General features: G+C 51.8%; 1 protein-coding gene across 7 annotated transcripts in view; it reads left to right on the top strand.

The window, feature by feature from the left end:
• Positions 1 to 20216, top strand: part of GRIK4 (glutamate ionotropic receptor kainate type subunit 4) — a 416727-nt gene that overhangs the window by 296367 nt on the left and 100144 nt on the right. For 4 of the 7 annotated variants that reach the window (XM_078058853.1, XM_078058851.1, XM_078058856.1 and 1 more), the window contains 3 exons: positions 4602 to 4763; positions 14708 to 14860; positions 15564 to 15668. In XM_078058853.1, the coding sequence (XP_077914979.1) occupies positions 4602 to 4763; positions 14708 to 14860; positions 15564 to 15668 (420 nt within the window). The remainder of the gene's footprint in view (positions 1 to 4601; positions 4764 to 14707; positions 14861 to 15563; positions 15669 to 20216) is intronic. The other 3 variants (XM_078058852.1, XM_078058855.1, XM_078058854.1) reach the window with 3 other exon arrangements.

The raw sequence follows: 20216 nt of genomic DNA, 5'->3' as shown, positions 1-20216 counted from the left end.
GCCAAGTGATGAGAAAACAAGCTGTCAGGAATTTGTTTTTCAAAATACAGTAATGCAACCTCCAAAGGATAATCGGGGTGGTGCAAATTTTACTCATGTTCTTACACCTTCTGTAGGATGAAGACTGCAGACTAGTGGTAAGAGTTAGGCACACTGGGGACCCCAGGGTGCTCAGCTGACAAGAAATGTCTTCAGTCGACAGTCTTCAGCCAGCATTTACCAGACAGCTGCCGAATATCAGGCACTCTGCTGGGTGCAGTGTGAGGTTCAAAGACAAGGCAGACATTGTTGTTCTCTGGGAACATACGGGCCTTTGGAGAGAAAGGCCACACACGTGAGAGGGTGATGGCAGCACAGGGGCTGTTATGAATTCATGCAGACTTGGAGCAATGGAAGATTTGGTCTTGGTCTGCTCTGCTGCTCGGCTTTACCAGGCAGCCCCCGGCTCTATTCTTCACCGTGATTTCCCTGGTGTCACAGCAATGGACAGGGTACTGAACAATGGCACCGTTTAGGGGTTGCCCGTGGGCCTGGCAGGAAGAGAGCTGTTAGGAGTGGGGACCCTTAGGATTTCCCTTCCTGAACCATTTGTAAGAAGAGAATGAAGGCCCCACCCCACCCCCTTAAGAACCCGTTCAGCCCCACGGCTTCCAGCTTCTTCTCTCATTTCAAGTAAGGTTGCAGCCAGCCAGCCTATGTGGTTGGGGGAGCGCAGGGGGCCGAGCGAGCCAGGTGTGCGTTCTTAGAGCTTGTGGTGGGCGGCAGGAACCAGATGGCTTTTAATCCCCTCCAATCCTGAAATTTGTTAATTTTATGAAATATCCCTCTCAGCAAAATGTTTCTGCCACTTGATTTGGGGGTTATAATCCATGTTTCCTTGAATGTGTTTAGAGTAGCATTTTCCAGGGCTCCTGGGTGGCTCAGTCAGTTGAGCGTCTGACTCTTGATTTCGGCTCAGGTTATGATCTCAGGGTCATGAGACCCACCCCTGCATCCTCCATGCTGGGCGTGGAGCCTGCTTGAGAGTCTCTCTCCCCCTCTGCCCCTCCCCGCCCCCACTCGCACACACACAGCCTCTCTCTCTCCCTCTATCTCTCTCTCCCCACCCCCCTCAAAAAAAGAGTAGCATTTCCCAGTGTATGTTTTGTAGAACACTACTGTGAGACCCTCATAGGTTTTGGGAGAAAGAAGTGTCCTATGGTAATACATTTGGAAGGTTCTGGGTTGAACAAAATTTTAATAAAGCTGCTTTCCTGCAGGACTTCTTTAAACCTTTAACATTGCTAGTATGTGTTATAAATCTAGAAGAGGTAGATACAAATAATATACAGTGTGTTCTCACCTCAACGGGGAACCTTGTTTCTGTGAAATTTCTATTAACATCCTGGAAAAGCTAGTGTCCCAAGGAACACATTTTGGGAAACACTGGCTTAGAAGATGTTCATCATGTAGAAACCAGCAGTGGTCAGCTGTTCCCCATTATTCATTTAGAAATCAACCTTCACCAGCAGCAGGACAGTCCAAGTTTAGGCATAAAGAGGCACTTCCTACCTGAGAGGGCACTCGAGGAGTAGAGTCTAGAGTGTCCTGGGAAATTATGATAACAGAACACAGCACCCCCCTTCTTGTCCTTTTGCAAGCTCTCCCATGAGTCATTATAAATAGAATGAATTATCAAGGAAGCTCCTGGATCTTTTTATCTTAAGGGGGCCTTTGAAAAAGGATATAATTGAGGGATAAGAAGGTAGGAATTAAAAGCAAGAAGACAGATGGGCTGACTTCTGGAAGGGCTGTCTCTAAGTGTCTGTAATTAACTCATTCAGTCTTCCTCTGCCCAGAGCACAGAGTTGAAGGTAACACATTCCCGGAACTGACGTGGAGGGCTGGCATGTGCCTGAGATCTCAGGGTTGTATTTCGGTCACTGTCATACGTTGAGGGCTTCCGTGTGCCAAATACCATGCAAAGCCTTTTGTGTGCATTTTCCGTGTTCCTTGAAACAGCCTGTCGGGTTGCTGTCATGATGGCTCCCATTTTACAGAATGAGGATCTGAAGCCCAGAGAGGTTAAAGACCTTCCCTAAGGGTAGGGGCGCCTGGGTGGCTCAGTTGGTTAAGCGACTGCCTTCGGCTCAGGTCATGATCCTGGAGTCCCGGGATCGAGTCCCACATCGGGCTCCCTGCTCGGCAGGGAGTCTGCTTCTCCCTCTGACCCTCCCCCCTCTCATGCTCTCTGTATCTCATTCTCTCTCTCAAATAAATGAATAAAATCTTTAAAAAAAAAAAAAAAGACCTTCCCTAAGGGCATACGTCCAGTACGGTGTGGAACCTGGATTTGAACACCAAAGCCCTTATTCACTATATGCACCTACAGCCACGGGGAGTCTGTAGACATCTCAGATATCAGGGCTCCCTTGAGATGGGCCTCCTTCCATCAACCTGTGTGGGGGAAAGGGCAGAGGGGAGGGGTGATGATGGGCCACATTGACAAGGAAGCCAAGGGAGAGGGGACATCTTCCAGCTGGTGAGGCCCCTCGGTTGCCTGACAGCAGCCTGGCTCTGTGCCCCTGCCACCTCCCCCGCCCCTTGCCAGATGCACCTCTTCTTATTAGGCATCTGCCCCTCGTGCTGCTGGTGGCCCACAGCGCATAGGCAGGTGTCCTGTTCAAGAGCCCAGAGATAATACCAATTTATGAATCAATACGTTCCCTGGCACGTCTGTGTTCCCCTAATGGGAATGTGGCAGGATCCGAAATACACTTAATCCTCATCTGATTCCACACTGTCAGGGGTTGGAGGCTCCAGAGGAACCTTTGTAATTCCAGCCTGCAAGCTGCAGTTAATCAGGCTGGACTCTGGGCAGGGGAGCTGAGGTCTGCGGCCTCAGGCCTTGGCAGTCACTACACAGAAGTGAGGATACAGGGGACAGGCCAGGGCCCCGGAGGAGCTAAGTCTTAAGAAAAGGAGTCTGCCTGAACAGAAGCAATGCTTCTGCCCAGCCAGATAATAAGCCTGGGGCACCTGCCATCTGTTCTGTCAGGCCGAGTGGCTGTTGGGTTCGTCCTGGGCTCTGTAACCACCATGCCCCCACGGGGTGTGGAGCTGTGTGTGGGGTACTCGGAATGAACGCGTGATGGATGTGACTTCAGGGTGTGAAGATGACCTGACCTGCATTGGAAGCCATTCTTCCAGGAGCAGGATTGGTGAGCTGAATAAATGGACCCCCTCTCTGCCTACTTTCCTTGCATAGAGCCAGGGAGGGCCTGCACGCTTGAGCTCAGCCCTGCCGGAGGAGGGTGATTCTTCTCCCTTGGGCGCTGACTAGCCTTGGTGGGACTCATGCCTGCAGGCTTTAGCTTGCTGAGAGAACGGCTGACTCCAGCCAGGGCCCCGGAAGAGGGGCGTGGGTCCTGGGAGAATCCGATTGAGCCTCTAAATGTCACTACCCTGGATGGGGTCTCTCTGACTCCCTCATCTAAAGTTGCAGCACACCCCCCCCCCCACACACACGGTGTAGCAGTGCTCCCATAGATGGCTGAAACTCTGTTTTTGTGTGTGTGCGCTTATAGTCGGCCTCCACCATTAACCCACAGCCTCCTTGAAAGCAGGACATGTGTCTCTCTTGTTCATATCTTTTGTGCCTGGAACATCTTTTGTGCCTGGGTCTGGTTCATGATAAGCACTTAAATATCTGTTAAATGAATGGGAAAATATAATAATAAGTGAAGGCACAACTCTTTGTGCAGACCTTCAGGCTGAGATTCTTCAAAAGCAAATTTGGCTTTGTCACTCCTCTGCCGACAGTCCCCTCGGATCCCATCCTCTACAGGATCAAGTGCAGGCTGCCTAGCCCGCTAGCCAGGCTGCTGAGCTCTGGCCCCTGCTGACCTCCCCAACCTCATCTCTCACCGTTCCCTCACCCCCTGCATCCCATGTGCTCACCTAGCAATTCCCACCTGTTGCTGCGTACGTGACCTTGGGACCCGCTGAAAAGGTAGACTCCTGGCCCTCAGTTCAAGTGATTCAGATTCAATTGGTGCTGGGTGGGGCCTAGGAATTGTCACTTTTTTTTTTTTTAAAGCTACCTCGGAGATTTCTAATGGAGGGTACTCTGGGGACCACACTTCGAGGAGCGATGCCCTGTCCGAGTACATGGCAGGCAGCTGGTTGAGAGGGCCACACTTGCTCACCTCCGTGCCTTCGGATCACGGCCACCGTGGTGACTTCTTTCTGGAGTCACCTTTGTCCATCCTCATTTGCCACCCAGAAGACGCCTCTGCCTCCTTCAAAGCTCAGCTCAAAGGGTCACATCTTCTCTGGACACAGTCCTCCTTCCCAGGCACATTAGACTTTTCCTCTCTCTGTGCCGTGCACGTTACACATACCCCTTTCTTAGAGATCATTCTGCTTATTTCTTTTCCTCCTCCATTCCCCCAACACCATGAGCTCTCAGAAGAGCAACCCGTGGTTCTCTCTGGACCCTGAGTACCTAGCAGAGTGCCTGCTAGCAAGTGTTCATGGGACTAGACGGAGAGCCCCGGACATGCTCCATCCCCACGCCTCCACCCTTGCTAACCCTGTTCTCTGATTCATGGATCTTTTAGGAGTTCTCGCTCCAGAGAATGGACAGCCTTGTGGATGACCGTGTCAACATCCTGGGATTTTCCATCTTCAACCAGTCGCATGCTTTCTTCCAAGAGTTTGCCCAGAGCCTCAACCAGTCGTGGCAAGAGAACTGTGACCACGTGCCCTTCACGGGGCCTGCGGTAAGTACCCGCCAGAGCCCTCCCTGCGCCCCTTCGCCTCCGTGCACACGCACCCTCCTGGAGTCTAGCCCTGTTGGGCCCCTGCTCAAAGAGAAGTGTGTACCAGTGCTGGGAAGTGGTTATAAGGGAGAAGGTTTGGGGAGGAGTGAGCTGGAAACAGCAAGCCTCTTGGAGGTCCGCAGGGAGAGCCCTGTGCAGAGGGAGGGATCTGTCATTTAGTGATGTCCTCATGTCCGTCTGTCTCCTACAGCCAGACTCCCAATCACGCTGTTGCTGAGAACTGCCTGAGTTTAGGATCCAACAGTCCTCCTCTTGGAAGGCACTTATAGCTCATCTGCTTCCTCGTTTTTCAGGATAAGAAACTGAAGCCCAGCCTGGGAATGGGGCTGAGCATGGGGACGTGGAGGTCTTGTTCAAAGGCAAATGCCAAGCCTTTTGCAGGGTGACACTAGATTCTAAGATTTCCTGACTCCTGGTCCAGGGCTGTCTCCATCACGCTGGGCCACTGCCCTGAGTAGGAGCTCATGCAGAGAGGCTTTCTTTGTGCCCTCACCCACATTCTTCCTCTTTGTACTTCCTTCTCCTGCTGTGTGTGTGATGGAAGCAAAGTTTTCCCTGGCATGCTGCCCTGTGTTTGATGTCCTTACTCTGTGGGGCAGGTCAGGTATGTGGGCTCGTGTCCATCTGTTAAAAGGCAAGTTCTCAGGAGACGGGGATTGCCTGGCTTTCTAGGTCCTGTCCCAGCCGTGTTACATTTAAGCAGCTCACGTGATGCTCCCATAACTTTTCCGAGGTCTGCTATCAGTATCTTCACTTTGCAGATGATGACACAGAGGCCCAGAAAGGTTGAGTAAACAGCCCAGGGTCACACAGCTAGTAAGCAGAGGAACTAGCTTCAGAACCCAGTTCAAAGTTTTACCTGCTATGCCCTTTTCCCCTTTCTAGGAGCATCATTGTGATGCCACTGCAAATTGGCCTGGCAAAGTGAAAGCAATTAGTGGGTATTCATCAAACGAATGAGTGAATCAGTGAGGAAGGCAGAATAGTGAGCTAGAGATAGAAGGAACTGGAAAAGAAGTAGTCCTGAGAGGTGGCAGTGGAACCGGGCACCCTCCTGGAATGGGACCTTCCCTGGAGGCTTCTAAAATAGGAGCGAGACCTGTCTTTGACACATGGCCGGGGGCGAGGATGTTTCCGGACATCGGCACAAATGGACACCTAGTTAGTGGTTGGCCAAGGCGGTCATCCAGCAGTGGGCTTCCTGAAGGAAGGGGCATGGACAGAGTGCCCGTCCAGCAAGCTGTGTACCTCCGTGATTGCGTGGCCTGGCGGAAATCCTAGGAAGGAAGGAGTAACGAAGGGGTCAGAGCTGATGCAGAGCTCAGGGAGCTATGATCAGGGAGTCAGGGAGGAGAAGACCCTTGAGAACTGAGTTTCAGGAAGGGTTTAAGGAGCACATCCCAACAAGGTATTTTAGACCTGAAAGAGGTGAGAATCCACAGGAAGGACCTGGCAGGGGTGAGACATCTGAAGGAAAGCGGTTCTCACCACCAGTAGATGGGTCAGGGACAGTGAGGGACATGCTCAGGCACAGCATCACGGTAGGCCTGGACTTGTCCCTCCCAGCCGGATGCAGGCCTGGCCCCCTGGTTTCCCAGCGGGTCTTGCTGCCTTGGCTCCCGTATTCTAATGAGGTGCTGGCAGACTGGGAAGGCCCGCAGCATAATACCAGGAAAGGAAACAAAGCCTGCTGCCTGCTCTCCAACCCAGACTGTTCCACATTTGGCACCTAGCCTGGGTGAAATAAAAGGTCCCTGTGCCATATTTCCAGTTGCTCTCGGAGGAGCGAGCCCTTCCATTAGCGCTCACACTGACCACAAGCAGGCAGATGAGAAGCCCGCCCAGGACCCCACGGGAGGGCTTGCAAGGACCTGACATGCAGGCCAGTCAGTGCCTTTCATGGGACTCTGGGGCCAGCCGTGCTCACACGCACCCGAGAGAGCACTAGCCTCGGAGACCTAGGACCTGGATTCAAATACCAGCCTTGCCATGTTCTTGCTCTGTGATCTTCGGTAGTTACGTAACTCTTCTGAGCCTCAGATTCTTTATCTGTCATTTGGGGCTGATTCTGCTTGACCACCTTAGGAGATTTTTGTGAAGATAAAATGGAATATAATTCTACCTTCAAATCACAGTTATTCATCGAATGAGCTAATTTAACATGCTATATGGCAGCCACAGGGATAGGCATTTACTAATGTATCGGGTAGCTTTTGCTGTATAAATGCTGGGTAACAGCCAACCCCCAAATGTCACTAGCATGTGACACCAAGCGTCTGTGTAGCTCATGCCTCTGAGCTTCAATCAGCTAATCTGGGGGGTGAGGGAGGATTAGCTACGGATTCCTAATCTAGCTGGGGGTCAGCTCATCTGAGCAGTTCACCCCGTGAATCTGGGCTGGGGCAGCTCTGGCTCCACGTGCCTCTCATCCTTCCCCTGGCCCAGCAGGCAGGCCAGCCTGGCATATTCTCACGGTGATGGCAGGACAGTGACGAAGCAAGTAGGAACATACCAGACTTTTAGTGCTAATTTTCCAGAACGGGCACACGGCAACTGCCGACTCATGTTGTTGGCCAAAGAATGGCACACAGACAAATTCCAAGTCGGGGAATGAGGAAACAGGCTCTACTCTTTTAGAGAAGAAAAGTAAGGAGTCACATGACAAAAGGTCTGAGTCCAGGGCAGAATGAAGGATGGGGGCCCATCCCGTAGTCCATCCTGGTGAAGAAGAGCCAAAGCCTCTACCTTGCGGGGTTCATGATGTGGGAAGTAAGATCTGCCTCCACCTCTAGGAAAATGGTCCCATGTGGGATCCTGTCCTGTGGAAGCAGAGCGAAGCCCCTTAGTTCTGCCTGGAATGATCAGGGAAGGCTTCCCAGAGGAGGGGGAAGTGAAGACCTCACGGCTGCTCAGTTAGTGTGCGGGACGCTGTGCAGGGTGTGAAGACATCCAGGGTGGAGCTGGGGCTGCATGTCTGGTCACACGGAAGCAGCCCTCCTGACCTCATTTTTGTCCTTCCCGATCCAGTCCTGGACCTCCCAAAGCCTCAGCATCCTATGTTCCCCAAGAATGTTGGGGAACGTTCAGGGAGTGGGGGGTTCTCTGGAGGCTCCCTCTGTGTTGGGGGTGGAGAACAAGAGTACAAGCCTACTTCAGAGGGGTGGCGTGAGGAGATTAAGGGTGAGCCTGAGACCTAGCCCTGGTCCCCGGGAGGGGACAGTCAGTTCTGGGTCCCAGATTGTGGCGCTTCCTCAGTCAGCTTTCTCTTGGCCAAGCTCTGTTGTTTTCTTGCCAGCAAAATAGGGACGTGTGTTCTTTCTAGCTCAGGAGACCGGGGTGCTCATTCCATTTGTTTCATCTGTGCACAGAGCTGAGGAATACTGGAGCACTTCCCACGAAATTATCCCACCTCGACCCCCTTTTTCCTCCTCATGGCATGCTAATAGCAGATGAGAATGGTCACACACCCCTTGTTTGGTAAATGGGGAAACTGAGGCACAGAAGAGGGAGATTAGAGCCCAAGACTGCCTCTCGGTGCCAAGAACCTTGTAGCCACCGTCTCTGTAGCCTCCGAGGAGGAAGGGGAGGTGTTACCGAAACTCCTCACCTGGAAGAATAAGGAAGGAAAGCTCACAGCTTCAAACAGCAACAAATCCTTCTCGAGGCTTCTCACTTAGCAACTGCCTTTTGAAAAGCAGTGCCTCTTCCTGTCTCTTTGGGGGTTGAAATTCCCAGCACAAACAGCCCAGCCCTTTCATTTGCTGGGGAGCTGGAAGGCGAGAAATAATCAGTTCCAGGAAAGCCCAGGCCGGTCTGTCTCCCCATCCAGCTTTCTCAAAAGGCTGCAGCCAACTCCTCTGCAACGACCTGCTCTCTCCTGCCTCCAGGGCCCTCTTCTCTCCACAACCCACCCCCCCACCCGCATTCCCCTCTGCCCTGTCTCTCTGTCTCAGGTCCAGTCTCTCTTCCTTCTCGTGTCTTCTCCCCGGCCTCTTCCCTTCCCCTCTTCTCCTCCCCCAGTCACCCTCTCCTCTCCCCTTTCCCCTTCCTCCCCTACGCTCCATCTGCCTTCTGCACCCTTGGCATCTCTCTTGTCCGTTTCTCTTCCTCCCGGATTGTGTGCCTCCCCGCCCCCGTGTGCCCCAGGGGGCTGCTGGAAAGGGGGCTGCTCTGAGGACACAGAGAGGGAGCATCTGAGCTGAGGGGTTAGGAACCTCGAGAGAGAGAGCTGAGCACCGCCACCCAGGCCCGGGCTGCACCTCCAGGTGGCTGACAGCGCGCAGTTCCCCTGCTTCCCACCTGACGCTAGGCGAGCTGTGGATAGAGACACATACCCACTATTTCACATGCCGTTCCCATTAATCACACTGCAAAGAACAAAAATCGTAGAAAATCGTTAAAATTACAGATGGCTAGGTTAAGTAATTAGAATTTCGACTAAAACAGATGTTTGTAATTAAGTGTTTATTTCATTGAATAAAACCCAGATTGTATGGACTATTCGATGAGATTTTAATGGCTCCTGTCCTGGTCTGATTTTGGGGGGCAGAGTTTAAGCTACAGAGGTTCAGAGACAAACGGGCATCCAAGAGAATGGGAATCCAGTGATCTGGGCAGGGGAGCTGCCGGGGGGTGTGGAGGATGAGGGTTACAGGTGTGTGTTTGGAATATATGCTTATTTTTCCTTCAGGGGAGGGGACGGAAACTCAGCCTCTGTTCCCTGAGTCAGATTGATTCATCTTAATTTATACAGAGTCTTTCGTTCCCCTAAACAATTTACAAACAGCTCAAAAGAAAATAACAATGAAGAACCAAGTGAAAATATAAAAACAAGGGAATTGAGAGTCCCTTGCCAAGCAACATTTTGGTGCCAAGAAAGAGGAGAGGATTTTAAACAAAGATTGAGCCATTTGGGGGATTTAATATTTAGAAGATCAGGGACAGGGGAAGCGGAGACAAGACGAGAGAGGCGTGCGCACAGATGGGGCACGGAAGCCACAGAAAGACAGAGGTGGGTGGTGAAGGGAAGGGCGATGGGTTAGGATAGGAGGCGGGAAGGTGGGGGGACGGAGGGGACTCTCCAGCCGGACTAGAGACATGGACGGAGCGCTGCCCCAGAGCCGCTTTCCCCCAGCTGCAATCCCAAGTGCTTGCCAGAGCTAACTTAGTAAATAATAACAGAGAGCAAAAGCAAATAGGAGAGCAGCAGGTTGCTTTGGGATGGAGATCTGCAGTGAGCTGAACAGTTGACGAGGCAGAGATTACAGGCTCTCCCGCCAGAGGAGAAATTGGCTGAGATTGGCATCTGGGGGCAGATAAGCAGGAGGAGCGCAGGATGGGCAGCAGAGGCTCAGAGAGGCAGTTGGAGGATCCAGGTGAGAGGCCCGGGTGCGTTGTCAGGAGCCTGTGAGACAGGGGTTATGTGTGGAGGACCCTGAGGAGACCCAACTGGGGCAGATGATGTTCAGGGTTTAGGAGGTTTCAGCTCAGATGGGCCCAGACTGAGCCACAGAGAGGACCCATGAAGCCCAGAGCGCACTGGGGACCGCCACCATGTCACCTCTCTGAAGGCAATATGCAGATGGAGAGGAGACAGGAGCCTTGAGGCTGCCCCCCTTCCCCACCCACCCCTGCCCCCAGCATCCCTCTCCGGGCTATAATTCCTAGAAGTGCTGGAAAAATCTTGAAGGTCCCAGAGCACAAGATGCCAAAAGAACACCCCAAACAGGCACACGCCACTCGCCCGGCATCCGGACCATTTGCTAATAAGGGAACATCAGCCAAGAAAACCGCATCCCAGACGAGTGGGAACAACAAGAAGCATGTGGGAGGGTGTGAGAAATGGCGTGGTGAGCTGTGTCTGCCAGTCTGTGGAGACTGGGGTCTCTCGGGGGCCGGCACACAGCCTCCTGAGAAGAAGGGCCTGTAGAGGGGGATGAGGAGGCTCAGGCCTCTCTGAGGGCCTGAGGCAACCGTGCCCTGGGAGGAAGGGGGTCCCTCGGGCCTTTGTATTGGTTAAGGTGCATTCAGCTTCCAACAATGGAAATCTGGTATTAAACTGCCTTATGGAGAAAAAGGAAGCATGTGACCTTGTGTCATGGCAAGTTGAGAGGGAAGGCAGACTCTGGACTGATGTCTTCAGAAACCCAGTTTCCTTCTATTCCTCTCTGTCCCCCTTGGTGTCAAGTCCATCCCTGGGCCGGAGCCAGGCTGGCTGCCGCAGGCCCAGGCATCATGTCCTGACATGGTAGTGCCGAGACGAGGAGGAAGGACTGCCTCTCTCAGAGACAGGAAGCTTTTCTGAGACGTGACCCCTCGCCCCTGGTCTCAGTTCGTGTCTCACTGGTCAGAATCGGGCCACTGATCGGTCACATATTGGTGGGGGGATGGGAGGACTCTTGGACCACTCCGGATCCCTGGAGAGCTGGGGCTGGATTAGCCACCCCTGATGGCTGCTTGGGGGATGGAGGATACGAACAAAATGGGGGTTCTGTTGGGGAGGAAGAAGGGGAGAATGGGTGCTAGGTAGGCAACTCATGGTCCCCTCCCACTGTCCCCTCTGTCCTGTTCTAACAACATTTCCAAGTGGCTCTTCACTGAGAGGCTAACATGAGGACAACCAGTCGGACCAAGGGGCAAAGTGGGTGATGGCCAAACCCAGGACAAGAGAGAGGCCTGCCCACTCCCCTTCCCTGCCCCCAGCTCTGCCCCAAGAGTCTCATGCTCCTGTCTGCTGTTGAGAAGGTGACCACGTCTAGAAGATTGCCCATGTTGTCCCAGGAGGCTGGGCATGGGGATAAATCTGACAGAGTAATGACTCACTGCCGGCTTCTCGAGAGGATGGAAGGACAATGTTGCAGACACAGAAGGAAACCAGACTGGAGAAAGGGTCCTGGGACTCCAGTCCTGGCCCTGCCTCTGTCCTGCTTGGTGACTTCGGGCAGGATGTGAATTCTTCGAGCCTCAGTTTCGTCATTGGTAAAATAAGAGAGTTGGACTCTTTGATTTCTAGGATCCTTCCCAGTCTAACAGGCCAAGATTTTGAGACTCTCTGAATGGACAGATTAGCTGGGAGACAAAGGAGAAAGTGGGACAGAAATTAGTTTACCATATCATTTAAATAGCCAAACAGAAGGATCTAGGGGCCAATGTCAGTAGCGGTAACCAATGCCCCCCCTCCTCGGGTCAATGTTTGTCTAAGCTGGAAAGGGAGAGTCTGTAGCTTTGATCATTTCCATATGTCCTTTTGGCAAGGAAATGTGAGAGGTCCATTAATAAAGGAGCCACATGTACTCGGGGAAATGAACAAAGGACAAGGACAGTTGTGGGCTCGCCGAGAAGCATCGAGTGCCTTGCAGGTGAGCCTGGAATCAATGAAGAAGGAGCCGAGCTGCAGAGGGGAAGGCGGTGGGGAGGAGAGAGCGGAAGGTGATGGGTGGGAGGGACCTGAGGGAGGTGGCTGGTCAAGCATGGCTCAGCCCAACTGCAGAGCTTTCTCCTGGTCCTGATCACTCTGTTTAGTGCCCCTACCTGCTTGGTCTTTAGGCCACAGGGCACTTCAGGGCCAGGGGACAGAAAGGAGAGGTGATGGAGCTGAGAGGGATGAAGGCCCAGCCCAGGCACAGGGAACACAGGGGCTCCTGCCTATATGGGTGTCTCGGAGGAGAACAGGAGAGGTTGAGGTCTCCAGTGCTGCCACATCATAGGAGCTGAATAAATGTGGGAAGAAGGAAAAGAAGCAGGTGGAAGGAAGAAAAGAAGGAGCAAGAGAGGGATTGAGAGAGGGGAAGAAGGAGGAAGAAGGAATACACGGGCCGGGCAGTTTTGCAATGCGAGTGAACGTGGATTGGGGCAGGGAAACTCTCTTGGGCTGTTCTCCCCTGTAATTGCCTTTTAGAAAGATGATCCGAAGTCAGCAAACCCCCCCACCCCCCCACCCCCGCCAAGTCGCTGTCACAGGACTCCTTGTCCAACAGGCAGCCGAGCTGCAGAGGGAATAAGTCACTCTTCCCAGCTGTTTCCTGCCTTGAGCTCCTTGTTCTTGTGACTCTCTGTAGCCTTCGTTCAGCCAGCACCTGCTTCCCGAGCTGACACCTGCCCTCACCCAGGGGGTGCACAGTTTGCAGAGCACGTTACAGACCTGCGAGCCAGGGAGGCTGCCTCTCATTTACGGGAAACCGGTGTTCTCTCCAAGGTTCCACAGCTCCAGATCGCTCAGCACACGCGTGAGGGCTGGGATCCAAACTCTGGGTTTAGTCCTCCCGGTTTCGAGCTCTTTCTCTTGCACCTCCTGCCTCAAGATGCCTCCACTCTGTCTTGAGAGCTTGAAAAAAATCCCAGAGGTCAGGAGGTGGCCTCCCTGCCTCCCTCCTTGGAGGGGCCAGTCTCCTAGGGCCTGGCCAGGGAGGAGGAGGTTGTAAGAAGTGACAGACCCCAATGTCACTGTTCCCATGGGGCCTCCCCTCAGGGGTCCTGTATGGTTTGTCCCTATTGTCATTTACACTCAGTCGGTTTTTTTTGTCGGGGACTGTATGTGCACAGCCTGGTGTCTTCGCCTCCTTAGATGGCACACTCCTCAAGGGCAGGCAGCTTCTGTTTTTCTGCCCCTACCCAAAGCTGCTAACCTCAAGTCAACTCACTGGGCAGTGCTCTGGCTGAGCCTCGGTGGGCAGATTTCACCCAAAACTTAATTCAATTCTGGAAATATGTCTTGGGGGAGCCTACGACATGCCGGGTCCCGGTGCTAGGGGCTGTGCAGGATATAGAGATGAAGGCCCTGCGTGTTCCTGCCCTAAGAGCTTGCAGTTGAATAGGGAGATGAAGATACGAACAAGCTTCACTGGCTTCTTCCCCGGGCTCTGACTCCCTCCGCAGACCTGCCTACATTGCTGATTTGTTGCTTCTTCCCCTCCCACGCACCCCCCAAGTGTGACCCACACTTTCCACCCCTTTGTGTGGGCAGTGCTACTTCTGGAGTGCCTTTCCCCTGTCCCCAGCTGCTCCCCCTCCCAGATCCAATGACGTTTCTACCAAAATCCTTCAGTGCTCAGTTCCAACACTATGTCCTCCAAGAAACGTTTTCTTGATCAGCCAACAGGATCTTCCTCTTTGGACCCCGCCAACCTTTTTGTGTCCACTCACTCAGTTTCCCGTTACCCTTGTTTGGGTCCTGTCTCCCATACACCCTCTCCTTTCCACTGTAATCTATTGCGGGAATCTTCTGCAGCCTTAGAAAAGCTGGAGAAATAGGAACTGATGCGCTAATTATAGCAGGAAGCAGGAAGCCCGCCTTCATCGTAGGGCTTTGCGTTTACCATGTGCTTTGTAAGTACCCGTCACACTGAGTAGTACAAAGTAGTAGACCGATAGTAGGTATATCCAGGAAGATGCCATATCCTGGGGTCTTCTAGGAGTAGGTGACCTTCAGTTGAGCATCGTAGACTGGGCAAATCTGAACGTAGCGTCCAGGTTCCTTCCTTCCTTCCTTTCTCCCGAGATAGGCAGCCTCATCCCCTTCTTAGGGATTTCTGACAGCAATGGGAGTTGCCACCTCCCTGGAGCAAAGAGAGAAGAGGATATCCTTGAAATCAGTTGGGGCTCAAAGGGACACCTGGATGGTCCAATAGCAGAGAAGTCTTTGCCACCACTGTCTGCCTCGGGCAAGCACTTGAACCCTTAGGTGAAGCAGAGCTGGCCCAGAGCCAGGCGGTGGGCCCCAGGCAACAAAGAAGTGCCCTTATTTCTTCTTTGTTTCTCTTTTCTCTGGTCCCCCTCCCTTCTTTCCTTCCTCCTTTCCCTTTCCTTCCCCTCCCCGTTCACACCCACCCCTCCGTCTCCCCGGGCCTCCTGCTGCTGCCACCCGCCCGCCGTCCGCCCGCTCCCAGCTGTCCTCGGCCCTGCTGTTTGACGCTGTCTACGCTGTGGTCACCGCGGTGCAGGAGCTCAATCGGAGCCAGGAGATCGGCGTGAAGCCTCTGTCCTGCGGCTCGGCCCAGATCTGGCAGCATGGCACCAGCCTCATGAACTACCTGCGCATGGTGAGGGGCAGCTGGGGCCTCACAGGGCAGGGTGGGATGCTCTGTTCGCGGCCCTGTGCCCGCAGGCCTCCTCAGGATATCACAGTCACAGATCAAACAGCCATCTGCGGTGACCCCATTCCGTGCACTCTGGGTCACAGTTGTTCCCTGATCCCCAACGCCCCGCTGAGGAGGTATGGTTTGGAGCTGGCTTTCCCAGCCATGTCTCCAGCCGTGTCCCCTCTGGTGGGGTGAACGTGGATCCCTAGCCCACGAAGAAGACATCTCCTTCAGAGAAGCCTGGTGCAGAGTAGCTTCGGTTTTGCATTTAGAGTCAGGTCTTCCTGACTTCCTGCAGACCCAAAGGTGGGTGAGCAGCTGCCCAAAGAGGGTAGATTCTATTAACAGCCAACGGCCTGGAGGAGGGACACTGGAGAATTGGAGTTCAGGCTGCCATCTTGGTATTGTGTCGGTTTATGCAGTGGCTATGTGGTCACTGGGTGTGGGGCATCCTCCTCCTCCTCCAGCCCCAGCCAAGTCTGAATTCATTCCAGGAACATGGCATTTGTAGTCACGAGATCCTGTGGCTGAGAGACAGGCAGGAGAATGGACCTTGATGGCCTGCTTTCTCTTGGGCATCCTTAAATAGCCCATGTGTGGAATGCTTGGAGCCAAGTAGAACACGGGGCCCATTTGGTGCTGTAACTCACTCTCTCTTGGACAGGTAGAATTGGAAGGTCTCACCGGCCACATTGAATTCAACAGCAAAGGCCAGAGGTCCAACTATGCCTTGAAAATCTTACAGTTCACCAGGAATGGTTTTCGGCAGGTAAGTCTGGCTCTGCCGCCATGATAGTACATCCTTCCTCATTGTCCCTTTCTGTGTCCCCAGCCCTCCCATCCCATTTCTCCTTGGCATGCAGGATGGCCCCTGCTCTCAGTTATCCCCAGGAACTGCAGGCTGCTTCCTGTGCACGGCTCCTGGCATGCACTGGCCTCCCCCACTTCCTGCCACTGAATTCGCTAGTGTGGGATAGGGACGGCAGCTCCAGCAGAATACCAAGAGGGAGGCCTTCACCTTCTGTAGGGACAGGGGGGCAAGAGGGTATCACATAAGGAAGGAATTCCCAAGCCATGCCCACTATTTTGGATTACTCTGCTCCCTGAATTTCACCCTAACCCTGGAATCAGTGTCAGACTCCGGAGAGCGTGTGGGCAAGGAACCAATTGGGTCCCTTCGGCATTGGAGGGGACGGCCAGCTCCCTCCTGCTGGCTCTTCCCTGACCGATCCACGCCCGCCTCATGCCGGTCACAGCCCTCCCCTCCTGTCTGCTACCTGTCTTCTCCCGTCAGCTCCGGATGGCTCCGTCCTCTGAAGCTCCTTTTCAACCCCCCCGCCTTTTCGTCCACGAGCTTATTCTCCCTCTGTCCCAGGTCCTCTCACATCAGTGGGACAGGGATTCTGACAGCCACTCCAGGGGCCTCCCTGAAGTTCTCCCAACCTCCCCGTCGACCAGATAATCAACCCCCTATTCTTAGGCTAGGCCTTCTGCAGCCTTAGAAAAGCTGGAGAAATAGGAACTGATGTGCTAATTATAGCAGGAAGCAGACACACTGGAGGGCTCCCGGCTGTCAGAGTAGCTGAGCAAGGGAATGTGCCTGTGAAGGGGCTACAGTCACCTTTCCCAGAGATTATTCAGATTCTTCGTCCTCTTCCTCCTCCTCTTCCCCTTCCTCTCCTCCTCCCCCATCATCATCATCGTCATCATCATCATCCTCATCCTCATCACAGAGCATCTTGGCATTTCTTTTTTTTTTTTTTTAAAGATTTTATTTATTTATTTGAGACAGAGAGAATGAGAGAGAGAGAGCACACGAGAGGGGAGAGGGTCAGAGGGAGAAGCAGGCTCCTTGCTGAGCAGGGAGCCCGATGCGGGACTCGATCCCGGGACTCCAGGATCATGACCTGAGCCGAAGGCAGTCGCTTAACCAACTGAGCCACCCAGGCGCCCCGCATCTTGGCATTTCTTAAGCTCTTACCACCGGCCATAAACCATATTGGTTGTGTCATATGTGTTTTCTCATTTAACCTTACAGGCTAGGTGCTTTCAGTTTATTTTTATTTTAATTGTTTGTCACCTGCGCATAGAGACAGTCTTCTTCCTTTCCAATCTGGATACCATCTATTTCCTTTTCTTGCCTGGTTCAGTGGCTAGAACATCACGGTTCAATATTGATAAGCTGTTTTTGATCTTAGGGGGAACGCACTCAGCCTTTCACTGTTAAATGTGCAGCTAACCGTAGGTGTTCTGTAGATGTTCTTTATCGAGTTGAGGGCGTTCCCTTCTCTTTCTAACTTCCTGAGAGTTTTTGCCATGAAATGGGTGTTAAATTTTGTCAAGTGCTTTGTCTGGGTCAACAGATAGAATCATGTTATTTTTCTTCTTTAGCTTGATCATATGGCGGATTACATTAATTGATTTTCAAATGTTTAACCAGCCTCACACACCTGGAATAAATCCCACTTGGACACAGTGTATAATTTTTAGGCATTGTTGAATTTGGTTTGCTAACATTTTATTGAGGATTTAGCATCTACGTTCTGAGTGATTACTGGTCTGCAGTGGGCTTGGAGGGTTTTTTGCTTTATTTTTTTACTCCCTTTGTCTGCTTTAGGTATCAGGGTAATACTGGCCTCACAAAATGAATTGGGAAATGTTCCTTTCTCTTCTGTGTTCTGGAAAGAGTTGTATACAAGTGCTGTTAATTCTTCTCTAAATGTTTGGTGAAACACCCCAGGGAAGCCATCCGGGCCTGGAGATTTCTTTTTCAGGAATCTTTAAATTACAAATTCAATTTCTGAAATGGTTATAGGACTATTCAGGTTATTTGTTTCATCTTAGTTAGGGTTTATTCATCTTAGTTGGTAGTCGGTGATAGGTACTTTTTATTAATCCCTATTTTATAAGTGAGGAAATGAACACTCATGGAGGTGGCCAGACCTGGCCCTGAACAGTTAGTGATGGCAACTGGTTTTGCACCCAGACATCTCTGACCCTGAAGCCCACGTTCTTAACCGTTATGACAGACAAATCATGCATCAAAATCACCTTGGTAATTTGTTCAAAAAGCAGATTTTTAGACTCTACCCTACAAGGGTCCCATTGGGTAGACCTCAGATAGGACCCAGGAACTGATATGGCCACCGAGGGCTCAGGGGGATCCCAGTGAATATGCTAGGCCACCCTTCTTGGAAAACAACAAGGTAAAAGGAGAGAGTCCAGGGTTAGGTAGATAGCCAGAAACACTGGGCTAGAGTATCACCGAATGGTCATCTCATTTATCTAACCAATAGATGAGCATTTGCTCAGTATGAGTATGAGTTCTGGCTTCCCCAACTACACATTTATGCAGAAGAAGCAAGTCGTTATGAGTGTGGATTTGACCCTAGAGGGTCAGCACACCTACATTTTTCTGTACAATTTTTCCTAGTAGCTATTACATTTCCACTCTTGGATCTAGAAACAGAACTGCTTCCTTCTGTCAGGCACTGTGCTGGGCTCGGAGGAATCCAAGCTGCAGAAGGCACAGTCCCTGCCCTGAAATAGCTCATAGTCTGGTGATACGGGAAAATAATAAGTGCAATTTGGGGGTTATGAAGTTGAGATCATGCCCTCGGGCTCCTAATTCCCTGAACAAATGAAGCCTCCAGCCTGTAGGGAAATTGCCAGGCTGACTTCTGTGAGCACAGGTTTTTAAAAAATGGGCAAAGTGTCAGCTTTTCTGGGGGCCATATTGTAGTATGGGACAAACAATAGGCAAGCAAATCCATATATAATACAGTGTCAGTAGTGATAAGTGCTATAGGAAAAATAAAAAAGGGCAGGGAAATATGAAGTGCGTGGGGGTAATCATGGTGGGGAAGCAGTAGTTAGGAGAACATAATGCTCAAGCCGAGCCCCACACTTACTCCACAGAAGGCCCAGTCCCAGGCTCTGAATATCTCCCCATTGAACCTCAGGCCTGCGTTCGGAGTGCTCCCCGGAAAGAGCCCCCTTCCAGCCCCCTTCCATCAGGCAACCTCGGGTGGCAGAGTTGGCTGGTGGCGCTGACCCTACCCTCTGCTTGAATGACAGCTGATTAGGCTCAAAGTACCTCTTCCCCTTTTAACGCTGCTTCCCAGCAGCTAAGTCTCAGGCTGGGAAGAAACAGCATCGCCAGCCCCTAGCTCAGCCCAGCCCAGCCCAGCCCAGCAGGAGATTCTGCTTGGGGGCATCCTAAACAGCAGCTACTGGTCCTTCTCCCTGGCAGCACACAGGGTTGGGGTAAGTAAGGCATCTCAAACCTAGGTGTGCACAGGAATGACCCAGGGTACTTGCTGTAATTGTACATTCCCAGGCCCCACAGCTATAAATTCTGAGTCAGCAAAACGGGGTGCCTTCCAGGAATCTGCCTATTCTTGGCTAGCGCTCAGATAAACGATTACAGTGTGGCAGGGGGGCGGGGGGCACAGGCTCTGTTTTGACAAATAGTGCCCTCTGTGCATAGAATTTCCTCTTAACCTCCCCACAGCCCACCCCCATCTTTTTGAGCCAAGGAGTCCATCAAAGAGGATGGTGTTTTTGACCTTCAGCTACCCTAAGGGAGACACATTTTTCTAAGTTTTTGTTTTAATACCGACTTGTTAACATGCAGTATAATACTAGTTTCAGGTGTCCAATATAGTGATTCAACACTTCCATACATCACCTGATGCTCATCACAACAAGTGCGCTCCTTAATCCCCATCACCTGTTTCCCCCCTCCCCCTCCCCCCCTCCCCTCTGGTCACCATCAGTTTGTTCTCTGTAGTTAAGAGTCTGTTTCTTGGTTTGCCCCTCTCTCTCTTTTTTCCCTTTGCTTGTTTGTGTTGTTTCTTAAATCCCACATATGCATGAAATCATATGGTATTTGTGTTTCTCTGACTGACTGATTTCACTAAGCATATACTCTCTAGATCCATCCTGTTATTGCAAATGGCAAGCTTTCATTCTTTTTTATGGCTGGATAATATTCCATTGTATATATACCCCACATCTTCTTTATCCATTCATCAATGGATAGACACTTGGGCTGCTTCCGTAAGTTGGCTATTGTAAACAATGCTGCTATAAACATCAGGGTGCATGTATCCCTTTGAATTAATGTTTTTCTATTCTTTGGGTAAATACCCAATTGGATCATAGGGTAGCTCTATTTTTAACTTTTTGAGGAAGCTCCATACTGGTTTCCAGAGTGGCTGTACCAGTTTGCATTCCCACCAACAGTGTAAGAGGGTTCCCGTTTCTCCAGGGACACACATTCTTGATTGGATTTATAAAGTGGATTGCGATAATC

The sequence above is a fragment of the Halichoerus grypus genome, chromosome 11, assembly GCF_964656455.1.
Source record: "Halichoerus grypus chromosome 11, mHalGry1.hap1.1, whole genome shotgun sequence".
Taxonomy (NCBI): Eukaryota; Metazoa; Chordata; class Mammalia; order Carnivora; family Phocidae; genus Halichoerus; species Halichoerus grypus.
Note: the sequence above shows the minus strand (reverse complement) of the source record. Positions and strands in the feature narration are given on the sequence as shown.